Genomic DNA, 12,187 nt, shown 5'->3' with positions numbered 1-12,187 from the left:
TTTTTTTTTTTTGGGGGGGGGGGGAGGAGGGTTTTTTTCTTTTTAAAAAGGTCGCGGCCCTGCCCCGACATCGAGGCTGATTGACACAATGGCTCTCCATACATCCATCATCCTCCCGCCTTGGAGCTCAACAGCGCCCATTGCCTCCAGTCTCCGCCAACCTGTGTAGGAATCCATCCTTAGTGACTAACGGAAATGGCGCCACGTCCGCGCTCCCAGCTGCCGGGCCTCACGCTCCTGTTGGGGCTGGGCCTGAATACTAGCCCCGTACTAGACTGCCTGCCATTAGGTCTAAGAGCCTCTGGCGCGCCTCCATCATAACCTGCAGTTTGCTGGGGGCTAGATCTGGGATATCTAGTAGTGCCGCGGCATGATAGGGAGACTGGGGCTGCAGTGGCGGATGTCGAGGAAACTCCTTGGCCAGCTGGATTTTCAAAATATTGGAGCGGCCCCGGCTGATAGAATTTGGCTACCCCCTGCCGTCTCCCTCCATGATCTAGTCGAATTCTGCATGGCACGTGTGCCCCGGGAAGGAGACCGGTATAATAGCCTGGCGCTTCCGCTTCTTCCATCAGGGCTGCGTGTTGTCAGGGCCCGGGAGGGGCCACACCGGCCCCCCAACCGCCTGGATGAGAACAGGTCTCTGGCCTTTACCTAGAGCATTATCTTTTCGGGACCGTCTTCGTTCCGACGGTGGAGCAGCAGGGTCAAGGTAAAACCCCTGTGATCCAGTTGACCTGCTGCTGGGGTTGGTGGGAAGCCCAGGATTAAGCCACTTTTGATAATTACGCTCTTTGCTAGATATTTGGAAAGTAGAGAAGTCGAGAACTAGCCTTTTGTTCCTAGAGCGGCGTGTAGATTGTAAATTTCCTCTCCAAGTCTCTTCAAATACCTTTTATTAATAGAACGCTCTCCGTCAGGCATCCTAAGCGTTTTTAGAAACTTGTCGAAACTTGTCGAGCCCATTCATCTCGCTCTAGCCCATTCGCCAACCCCCTTGTTCGTCGCATTTCTCCGCTTTGAGATTCCACATGATGGTCCGGCGGACAGCCTTTGGGTCCGGCCCATTGGAGATTTCTCAAGTCAGTTATGGCGGTTAGCAGTGGTTACAAAATTAGTCATAACGTGAAAGGGGTCCTCTTACTGACGGCAGCTATCATTCTAGAGCTTCTAAATATCGAAGGACCTATTGCATTTGAAGAGGGAAACGTAGCCAAATCTTTGAAGGAGTTTAGTCTCCTCTTTGGGTGTCCGTATGCGTCTTTCGCAACAAACTCGGCAAAGCATATATGCACGAGACTTTTCCATCGTAACCACTGGAGACGGCCCTGTTGGCACAAGCCGTCTTGGCGCCCATTGACCTTTTTATGTAGATAACGGGAAGTACGGCAGAAAATGCAGGTCCAACTCCTCTCGTCCAAGCTTACCAAGGGCACTGCTCCGGATTCACGCCAACGTCTATAGTCTGCCTGTTGTCGTGGGGTTTATATTGGGCATTGCATATGTAATTGAAGAATCCGTCGCAAGGCTGCGAAAAGCGGTTTCCAAAAAAATCGCTGCAGACTGGGTGTGTATATTAAACCCGCCAACACATCGCGGAAGTCGCTATCGGTCGCCCCCTTAAGGGAGCGTCGATAGTCGGTGGCTATTTTAGGTTTATTGACGGTGGTTATTTTGGGGTTTCTGTTGTTGGTGGTTTCTCGAATGGCAGACGTAACTGAACGTCCGGGCTTGATGTCGAGGATAGAGAAGATCATCCTATTTATACTACCCGTTGTGAGCTTTGGCAACCTTACGTGTGGAGTTTGAGATATCCTGAGGAAGTCTTTCAACTTATGAAACGGACTGCACGAGGTCACCGGTTGTCGATAGAACTTATGACCAGTTTTCTGCCTCCCTAACGGTTTCAGCAGCCTGCAAAACACTCCTAGTCTGGTCATATCAGTAATCATGGGCCTTGTTGGCGTGATCTTGAAGAATGGGGACGTTGCAAGTTTGGCTTTTGGGCTCTGAGAGGATGCACGTGTGCGAGTACAACAGCTTTTCATACCAATGCCTAGGAAAAGTCACCCTGAAATGGTCCCCGGTGACTGCGGCGGTGGCTTAGAGTTGTCCCTTCCATCACCCCAAGTCCAGCCAACCGCACACACCATCGACATGGGCGACAGCAGCATCAATTTAGACAAAGGGTTGGATCGATGTTGGGAAAGAATTGGTGGTTCTGTGCTACGAAGGCCGAGGACCAAGGAACAAGAAAACAGGAGTCTGTTTTGTCTGTGGGTGCAGCGGCAGCCCGTAACAACTTCAAAATATTGGTGTTGTCCACCTGCTGGCAGGCACTGGTAGGGCTTCCTGTTTTTTCCCCCTGATTATTGTCTTGACAAGCGCAATTGCCTAATTAAGATACCCGACAGACTTGGAAAAGGCACAAGGACCTGCAAGGTCAAGAGCTCGATCTCGGAGCCTTGCCAAGGTACACCTAACTGCCTGACCCAGCCGCCACGGGGCTGCTCATGCACCAAGAAAGGGAATTAGCGATCCGCCTCAACCCCGACTCAGAGCGGGCGTCTCGCCCGGCCGAGTCACAGGTCAGCTGGGTCCGGGCGAGGCCAGTTTGCGCTAGCGTTGGCATATTTTGGAAAAAATCCGAGTTTTTATGAAATTTCACTTTTCATGAAATTCATGAAAAAATCGGACTTGTCGGGTTAGGGTTACATATGACAAAGATATACCCCCACCCCCGCCCGGTTCGAGTTGGTTGAGAGCTAAATAACTATGATTGGCCAGATTAGAGAAAATGTGGGGCCCAACGCATGGACTGAAAATACGATTGGTTTTTTCATGAAATTTCCGCAACCTTTCCGAAGTTTCAAACTTTGCACGAAAAATTCAGCCAGCCCTAGTTTGCGCATCTGCGGGTTTCCAACCTATCACAGCCCCGCGACCCGACTGACATACAGGTCCGTCAGCCGCCGAACCTGCGTTCTGGGTCCAGTGTCTGAGCCAACCAGAACACGGAGACAACAAATCTGACCGCGGCAGGGAAGTCGGAAGAGAATTGGCGAGATAAAAGAGGGAGCCCGTTCGGGCCTGAGCCACCTCTACTAAAGGACGGCCTGACGATTTTAAGAGGTGACTGTTTGTCAACGGGGCCGGAATCGAGGCGATTGAGTGCTTTCTGCCTTGAGTTTTCAGCGCTGAAAAGCATTGTCTGTCTACCTGCGGCGTATGAGTCCAGTCTTGTGTCGTCGAATTTGCAGGAATCGTGTTGGTAGGTGATGCAACAGGCACTCTGAGAACTCTGTACTATGGCGGGCCGAATAAGGGGTAGTTGGGTGTATTCGTTGCATTTGTTGGAGAACCCCATTTCCCGCTCTCAATGGCGACTGGAAGATATGGACTTCTGTGCTCGTTTTCGCCTGTGGCCAAGAATAGTTGAAGTCGCTCCTAGAGTAAACAAAAGAAAACAAATGATGAGCCAGCACAGAGCTTATGGACCCAAGCAAGCGGCAGCCCGAGGAGGGGATAACATATGCGAGGCACGGCCATGTATGAAAGGTGATGAATTGCTTGGGGAAGCTAAAATCTATTGGCCCGCAGGCGGGAAATCTATGGCGGGGGGATAGGCTGGTGGTGCATGGACCATTAAGTGGTCCAGGCTAGGCCAGGCTTGGCTGTGCCTAGCACATAACACATGTGCCACATGTGCCACAGACTCAAACAAGTCACAGAGACGTAATCAGAAGGCAAATAGCGAGTCAACGAGTCCTTAATGTACTTTCCCCCTCTCTCTAAACACCTCTAAGATGGATGCAACGCCCCCCTCTCCGAAATGAGACAAAGACCGAAATTCGTTCACGCGTTAATCAGCTCCTGTCATCAAGGGTCATCACCGAAAGCTCCCCCCAAAACCAATGGTCATATCTTGACCGTCTCCGAGGAACGAAAGCCAAAGCCAATGCAGAGCAAGCTAGGCCATGCCGCCATCGGCCCCAATGCGCATCATAATATAAGCGCGAACAGCATCGGCAGCCAGCCTACTTACTGCCCCGGCAGGCGCACGAGGCGGAAGATGAATTGCATCGGGATCTGAGGGAAATTGTGGTACGACTGCGCCTGGGAGGGATCGGGGCCATTGGAGAAGGACGGCTCGCGGACCTTGTTGAGGGCCAGGCCGGCGTCAAAGAAGGGCTCGAGCAGCTCGTGGATGGGCCGGTGGAACCAGATCTGAGCCAACCAGTCAGCGCGTCTCGTCCGCCAAGGCCGGGTGGCGAAATGCACAACGGCCCGGGGTGACTCACCAGAGGCTCGGGCTGGCCGCGCAGCGCAGAGCTCTGCACCGGGCCAATGTTCAGGTACTTTTCGACTTTGATGGACGCCTTGATCTCCTGGACGCCCGTGTCGGGGTTCTCGGCGACTTCGATGAGCCTGTGCGCACCTGGCTTGTGGAAGGCGGGGTGGAGGTTGGCGAATATCACTCTGGCGACGCTGATTAGCTCGCGAATCTCAAGACGCTCAACAGCAGAACGGCGGAGGCGACTAACCGCCCGGCGGGCTTCAGAATCTTGGGCAAGAACTCGGCGAGCGGCCGCAGGTCGGACAGCTCCTTGAGCAGCATGCTGCCGGTGACAAGGTCGAACTCCCTGGCGAAGCGCATTAGCATCGGCGACCATCAGAGACGGTCCGCTGGGTATCTGGGTATCTGGGTATCTGGGTAGGGCCCCGCGAGGGAAATGACGTACTCCGGATGCCGCTGCGCAAAGTCGTCAAGGGCAGGCCGGCTCAAGAGGTCGAGCTGCTCGAAGGCGATCTGGGCTGCGTGCGCCGACTTCTGGGTCCGTCGCCAAGCGTTTTCTATCTGGCCGAGGCTGTAGTCGGTGGCTAGAACATCGACCCCGTCCCGGGCCAGGCGCCGGGCCACGATGCCGTTGCCGGTGCCGACGTCGAGGACCCGCTGGCCGGGCTTCACGTCGGCGAGCTCGTCGATGGTGGGGAGGATCAGCTCGAGGAACATGTCGTTGCCGTCGAGGAGCTTCTGATCCCACCAATCAGCGTTCAGGTTCCAGCGACTGAGGTTGGGAGGGCCTGAGTCTGTGGTGGTGGACATTGTGTTGGGAGCGGGTCTTGATGGCAGGGCAGTAAGCGTCATTGAGAAGAAGTGCGGGAGGATGGCCTTGGCAATGCGTCCACTTGCTGCAGGAAGTGAGTGCAAATGCGCTGGTTCTGTGATTTGGGAAAAAGGCGATGATGCTCAGTGATGCAGCCTTAAGTAGCAAACGGTCGCGTGCTTTGGGGGTTGTTTAAATGAAATGGATCTATTTGATCTCAACCCGTGCCCTGTTTGCGGGGGGGGGGAGGTGACGTGAGGGTTGGCAGTTCTGAAATCCCGCCTTGTGTGGCTGTGTCGTTAGGCGCCCCGGTTTGTGCTCTTGGGCGTGACCGGCCCGGTCGGACGGCACAGCCACGTCTGCGAGCGTTGGGCCATTGCTGTTTGAGAATTGAGGCGTGCGCCTCCTTTCAGCGGCACAATCCATCGTTTGTTGGCCAGTTGCTTTGGCTGTATCTCCATTATTTCCTCACCACGCCCCTTGGCGCTTATTCCTCGCCAAGTCCCTGCCCAAAATTTCGGCCCAGGCCTGCCAGTCCTTTTGTTGACAGCAGACAACCCGGTAAAAAACACCCAAGGACCTTTGCGATGATAACGTGCAGTTGTCCATCGGAACTCGGCCGTGCCAAACCCAACAGCCGAGTGTTCCCTCAGTGTTTCCACCGGACCGCCGGCCTCCCCCGAGACCTACTGGCCAGGATGGGATCGATGGCTTTAGAGCGCCAAACAGGGCTAAACAGGGTTTGAAAAGCGGCAATATTGTTTCTGAAATGATGGAGCTGCTCGCCTTGGTAGGATGATGCAAAACTTTACGCGGGGGTTGCCTCTTGACGTTGGCGGCGGCATCCAATGTAACAAGCTGCACTCTCCACACCCCTTTCACACACCCTTTTCAGACACCCACACGCAAAGAATGCGCTAGAAGCCTCGATGCCAATGCCACCTCCGGACTGGCCAAGAAGGACTCGACGATAAGACTCAAGACATGACATTGATGCCAAAGCTAGCGCTGACGCCTTCCGCCTCGACTGGGGGCCTTGACATTTCTAAGCACACCTAGCCTGGAAGTTGATGAAGAGCCTTCTAGTCTGCCTAGCACGAGACTATCGATCCTGCCCAAACTCTTGGTGGCCCCGCTGCCGGCAAATACGAGGTGTGATCGAGGCGAATGGATCATTCGGGCTTGTAGACAAACTCACCCTGCCTTTGCTGATCCCGGTACTTGGCCTTCAGGCCGCAAGATAGTCGGCGACCGAACTCCCGTCGCGTTTTTCTGATCAAAGTCCACACCACGGCTCAAAGGCTGCAGTAGCGGGCTTATCCAAATCGGGGGGGGGGGGGGGTCGATGCCCGACTGGACATTTCTGCCAACCAGAGCAACAGGGGTGTGTGTTTCCATTCTCGTCCAGCTGGGCAGGGTCGGCCCCAGCGGCAAGAAGGGCGAGGACGAGGCGATCGTCGGGTGAAAGTGAGCCAGGGTGGATGCAACGCCTACGTTCGGTATGCCAAAGAGGGTCAGGGTAGAGGCCAGACGCCAGCCCCTTGAAGCATTGCTTCACGTGTCGGTGAAGACAGAGGGCTCGAACAGCATCTGGATTTCCGCGGAGAGGCTGCTTGTCCAACACGCAAAGAACGAAAGATACTGGATAATAGCGCAAGATAGAATGAAACGGTGTTTGTCGTTGGGATGATGTCGATGGCCCAGAAGAGAGATGCATGTTTACGCCTTTGTCGAGTAGAAAGGCGATAAATTGCACTTCAGACATGGGCATCCCAGAGTATCGGACCGGAGCCTCCTCAACAGCCAGATTCATAATCCGCTTGTCCCCGCAAGAAGAGTGTTAACATCGACACCATCTTCTACCAGCTGCCGAGCTACCTCATGGTGCCCAAGTTTGATCGAACCCATCGGTAGAGAATTGTGCTAAGATGGCTCTGGCTCCAGAGATGACATCTCCGCAAGATTGTCGATGCCCCCCCCGAATGAATCCACTGCAAGCAGGGCTTGATCAACCAACGCACCCCCGGGAGTTTCAGTAGGAGGAGCTTTCCATACGGAATCGACCGACGGAGGAGATCCCCATTAAGGAGCTTATCGGCATATAGCTCTCTTACTAGCTCATTTTCCCGAAACACGCCGTCTTTGAAGAGCCCCAGATATGGGCGATGGATGGGAAGAGGCAGGGTCGGCCGAGGAAAGGGCCGATGCGAAATATTTTGATAATATGCGACTTTCACCCGCATGATTGGATGTACACCATCTTGCTAAGACGGAGTACCACGCCAACGAACATGCAGGGCGGGGTACATCAAGGACTTTGGTGCCTGCCCACGCTGTCCTACAGAGGCTCGTCGCGCAAACCACGTACCAAGAGCGAGACTGTCGATGGGGACTGTCGATGGGGACTGTCGATGGGGATGCAACAACTTCACCGCTGAAGATTAGACAATGCGTCTTTACAAATAACGGGGCGAGCTCAAACCGCAGCTAGACGAGGCATTCACCACCTACAATTGCCGACCGAGCGTCAAGAATCGCCATTTGCGCCGAAAGGTCCTGGCATCTGCATTCCCAACAGACAGCTCCGCCCCCTTCGCCATACCTTTGCAAGGATGATCTCGGCGGACAGCTTCCTTTCCAAGCGACGATGGAGCTTCTTGGCGAGCGATGTGCCTACGGTTCGAAAGACGACGCCTACGGTCGAGCCTCCTCGAGCAGAGCCTCCTTGCGCAGACGAAATAATTAAAACATGACAGGAAGAAGTCGATTTTGGAGTGGGGAGCGCAGTGTGTTGTCTGTGGTCGCCGAGATAGCAGGCTCTGATTTTGAGCTCTGCTACATAGACACCCTCCTGCCCGGCTCTCGTGCCTGGATCATCTCACGCCCATAGGACCAGAATGCCGGATCACTTATGTCTAGTGGTCTAATTACGCCAGGGTATTGGAGTAGTCGTAACAAATTCCTTACCGCTCCTCAACGAAAGTCGGGCGGGAATATCACGTCTTGTGTCGTTAAAACTTTGTTATTGACCATCCACTTGACTCCACGTCGTCGTAGCCGCCGCCGCCGCCCCCCCTCCCCCCGCCACCGTCTCCGCGGCATCCTCCTCCACCCTCCACCCTCCACCCTCCACCCTCCACCCTCTACCCCATCTCCTCTCTTGTCGTCTAGGGATAAGCATATACATCAATGAATAGTCGTCCCCCGTCAGCCATTCCTTGACAGCCGGTCGAAGCAAAATCTAGGCCAATTTCTGTCCCAGTAGAAGCACTTTAAAATAGTAGTTATCATTTACAGGCTCCTCCCTGCTTGCTTTGCATTCTGCGACCCGTTTTTCACGAAACTTGTCCACATGATCTTTCCGTCCCAAAGGACCATACGTCTCCTTTTCGCCCAGTATTGCGGCGATCCGTAGATGAGGCGTGGGGGGTGGGAGAAGCGAGTCCTATTTGGTTCTCGCTGTCAGTGTCGAGTTCCTTAAATGCCGAGATACCAAAGTCGCCAATCTTCCACCACCCAACAGGGTAGCTTTTAGGGTCTTTATTCTTGAAGACATAGTCATGCTGCTTTCTTTGCGTGTCGTCCGGCGGGTCTCCGCAGTGCAGAAACTGCCAAAGGTCTCCAAAGGCGGCACGAGGGAAAATAATCAAGTGTTGCAGGTCGTGGCAAATCAACGCAAGGTGCAAAGCAGTTTGGTTGTTGGTGTTGATCGTCAGGCACCCTGTATCGTGTCAAGGCTTCGCTCGACAAACGGCAGGCGTGTGTCTTTGCTGATGACTCGCACCTTGTCGTGCGTGGTCGGTAAAGGCAATAAAAGAGGGCGCAAAGATGAATTGCTGTTGCCCAAAGACCACGGCGATGTGTTCTGGAAGGCAGACTTTCCTAAGATTCTTCGTTTGAAACCGGACGTCTGTAAGCTCTTTCAGTGACACCATGATGCACCAACGTCCCGGGCCAGTGCCGGGTGCGACGGCGGCTCTGGAGCCCACTACACCTAGGAAGAGTCGGATCATCGCCATCACCGTGGAGATGAAGGCCGAAATGCAAAGAAAAGACTTACATGACGATCTAGCTGACGAGTCCTTTATCTGCCTATCTGATCTCAAAACAGTGTGGGGAGACAAGGTGTCTTCTAAGGACATTATCGGCAACCTCACGGACGCACATTAGGACTAAGATGCTGCCCTTCATCTTGTTTGTCGTCTAGCCCGGGGCCGATGGTTGGTTTGATCAGCTTATCGGCAGCTTTCTTGGGGGTGACACTGGGCCGCTTAGGAGCTTGGTAGCCGTCAGTGAGGTTAATATCATTTTCGTGCCGGGATCTTTGCTATGCTTGCTTGTATACGGTGAAGGAGGCAAGTGCGTGCGGGAGTCGATAGTGGGCTAGAATGTTTCCAAGAGGTCATGTCTATTCAGCCAGCCCTGTTTTTCTTCACCCAGCACTTGTCACGAAATGGCAAATGGGAAATCGGCCTGCCACTCGCGGTGACGCCACGCTGGCCTGCATCCTTGAGATGGCGGCTTCTCACAACCTGAATCAATATTGCAGCTGCATCTAACCTAATCAAGGTGGCCCCTACAGGAAAGATTTGAAGTCCTGGATACTGTAGAGGAGACACTTTTTAACCGAAGCCTTCCCACCTCGAACTTCTCAATTCAATTCAAGTTTCATGACGCGGCCCTTCGAGAATCAGTCTTGGAACCGAAGCAGCTGCCTGTGGTCTAGCCTGGTTCGCGAGCACTTGTACTTTAGGGACCCGGGGGTTCCTTCGGTTCTACCATTGATCAGGGGCTCAGGGGCCAGGCAACAAGGGGGTTGTTTACAACCTTGCCTAAAATAATCTAGTGTACTTTTTTTCTTTTTTTCGTGGCCTACCCACCTCGTATAAGGTGGATAGCCCGCCCCCGCCCCTCCCTCATCAGAGGGAGGACATCGATCTTCCCCCGGGCCCTTGATCTTTAGGAAGAAATCACGTCTTTTTACCGTGAATTGAGATCCCCAGACCAGCGCACGCCGTAGTGCCTTTTCTTTGTTTACGTTTGACTTTCCCGGCTATGGGACTCTGTGCCTTTACTCTGCTTCAAGCTCACCAACCTATCGAGCCTACAGCTCGATTGCTTCCATTGATCCTGCTATTGTTGTTGTTTTGGGTCTTGCGGTGGTGTCTTTTCAACGCTTCACCATGGCGGGTAGCGTTCTGGCCACAAGGCGTGCATGGTGGTCCTGCACCCCGTGGACGAAGAGGTCACAGAAGCTACATGAATAGAACCGTGAAAGAAATGAGGAGAATTAATTCCCAATTAGGAATCCACTGCGGCATGTGATTGTTGTCTCTGCACGTTTTCCCAAACGATGCTCAGCCGCGTCCCTCCCGCCCCTCTCCATAGAATGATGATGCTTAGACTGGGTACCAAGTAAATAGAAACTAAATTCACACAGAGCCCGAGAGCCCAGTCAAACACAACTAAACACCTCCAACAGCTGCATTCGTAATATTAGTTAAACGTCGTGCGCCGTCATGTTGCCCCTCGCGTCCCTCGTCCGCTAGCACCGCCTCCCCAGACCTGAGAGTAATCTGCGAGGACTCGACATCGTACGGGCTCTTGCCTGACGTCAAGACGATCTCGCTGGCCCCGGCGCCGTTGTCAGTGTGTTCCGCTCCGCGCGTCCTGGTACGGCCGCTGCCGCCAGACACGCCGTCGCGGCGGGCGTACGCAGACTGGACTTCGACGACAAGCACCCGCAGAAAGGGAACCGAGGCTGCCATGATGGTCACAGCCGTCTCGACGGTGCCCCAGATCACTACCTCGCTCTCGTAGTCTGTGCCGCGTTAGAGATCGACTGCCAAAGAAGGTGGGCAGAGAGCTTACACGTGAAATCCCCTCTGCTGAGGTAGCGTAGCTGGACTGTCTTGACGACTGCGGCGCCTGCGGAGCTGGATAGGGGGTCAGACCCAAGAACCCCATATCAATGTGATCTGTGCCAACTCACAACACGCCCATGCTGATGGCCACGGCAACGCCGACCTTTTCCTTCATCTCCATCTGGAGACGCCAGATTAGAGGCCAAGGGAGGATGGACAGAACCAAGTCCGTGAGCGCGGAGTAGGCTGGCATTGTTGCAGGCGGGTTAGCACCGACCAGCCGGTGGAGGAAAAGGATGTAGGCATACCCCCCGAGAAGACCCCGTATTTGAAGCTGAAGCTCGGGTCCCAGCACGTGCCGTCGAGGTCCGGGCTCCAGGCCTTGGCCGGCGGGTCGCACTGCAGCCAGATGAACAGGGCCGAGAGGCCGAGCGCGATGTTCATGGACACGATCAAGAAAATCACGCCCTTTCTCGTCAGCCCGGCCGTCAGGCGCAGCAGCGTGAGGCCGAACGACGTCTTGCCGAGACAGGCGGCGATGATGGAAAGCGTCCCCGACACGTTGCCGTTGAGGCCCAGCGTGGAGAGCACGCCGCGGCCCAGCCGCCACACGTGCTGGCCCTCGCCAAGGCCGACGTTGACGCTGATCAGAGCGACGTCGCAGGTCTGGAATAGCTGTGGCGGCTCGAGTTCAACGACGTGTTTGCCGCCATGCCGCCATGCCGCCATGCAGAGGCTGACTGCCAGAGAGTAGAAGGAAGAGCTTATGAGACTGCACGTACCCACGCCGAGGCCAAAATATAGTCATCCCACCACAGGCGCCGGCCCCGCTTCAGCTTGCAGTAGAAGCGCAGAGTGATCAGCACGGTCGACAGCACTTCGACCAAGCAGCACGCAATCAGTATCCGGGGCCCGTACGTGTCGTCGTTGTCCACGCCCTCGACACTGCTGCCGGACTGGATTTGGTTCCTCGGAAGCACAGACATGGCTGCTTGCGTTGGAGGGGTATGACAGGGAGGTCTTGCTCGGAGAAACAGCGCCTGGGCCCCGGCGGTATTTGACGGCTGGGGAAGTACGGACCGCCTGGGTGCTCGACCATGGCAGCACGGCCAGCTCATATGCCGAACGGGATCTGCAAGATTGAATCCCTGGCTGCAGCCGCTGTGCCGCAGCCTGGAGGTGAGGGGGGCATTGAGACGACGAGGCGGCGGGATT

The 12,187-nt window shown here is 54.8% G+C and overlaps 2 protein-coding genes across 2 annotated transcripts; both read right to left on the bottom strand.

Moving 5' to 3' along the window:
- Positions 1-3,548: 3,548 nt before the first annotated feature.
- B0T26DRAFT_714273 (S-adenosyl-L-methionine-dependent methyltransferase) lies at positions 3,549-5,375 on the bottom strand. The gene is made up of 4 exons (XM_060442178.1): positions 4,743-5,375; positions 4,545-4,643; positions 4,302-4,479; positions 3,549-4,227 (listed from the first exon to the last, which is right to left on the bottom strand). Exons 1-4 carry the CDS (start codon positions 5,147-5,149, stop codon positions 4,042-4,044), a joined length of 870 nt encoding a protein of 289 aa, XP_060293745.1. The 5' UTR covers positions 5,150-5,375; the 3' UTR covers positions 3,549-4,041.
- A 5,198-nt stretch (positions 5,376-10,573) lies between these two features.
- On the bottom strand, positions 10,574-11,958 carry B0T26DRAFT_752655 (uncharacterized protein; the record flags this gene model as incomplete). Its single annotated transcript, XM_060445550.1, has 5 exons — positions 10,574-10,929; positions 10,980-11,044; positions 11,101-11,218; positions 11,281-11,647; positions 11,755-11,958. 5 exons carry the CDS (start codon positions 11,956-11,958, stop codon positions 10,574-10,576), a joined length of 1,110 nt encoding a protein of 369 aa, XP_060293744.1.
- Positions 11,959-12,187: the final 229 nt, after the last annotated feature.

This window comes from Lasiosphaeria miniovina (genome assembly GCF_030549165.1).
Source record: "Lasiosphaeria miniovina strain SMH2392-1A chromosome Unknown B0T26scaffold_5, whole genome shotgun sequence".
Taxonomy (NCBI): Eukaryota; Fungi; Ascomycota; class Sordariomycetes; order Sordariales; family Lasiosphaeriaceae; genus Lasiosphaeria; species Lasiosphaeria miniovina.
The sequence above is the reverse complement of the archived record's forward strand: the minus strand, read 5'-3'. Positions and strand labels throughout refer to the sequence as shown.

What these genes read in the sequence shown, in the direction of transcription:
- B0T26DRAFT_714273 (XM_060442178.1), bottom strand. Translation starts at nt 5,149, where the DNA reads ATGACGCTTACTGCCCTGCCATCAAGACCCGCTCCCAACACAATGTCC. An exon ending in ATTCTGAAGCCCGCCGGGCG is followed by an intron (nt 4,480 to 4,544) that starts GTTAGTCGCCTC and finishes CAGCGTCGCCAG; the next exon opens with AGTGATATTCGCCAACCTCC. An exon ending in GCGGCCAGCCCGAGCCTCTG is followed by an intron (nt 4,228 to 4,301) that starts GTGAGTCACCCC and finishes TGGTTGGCTCAG; the next exon opens with ATCTGGTTCCACCGGCCCAT.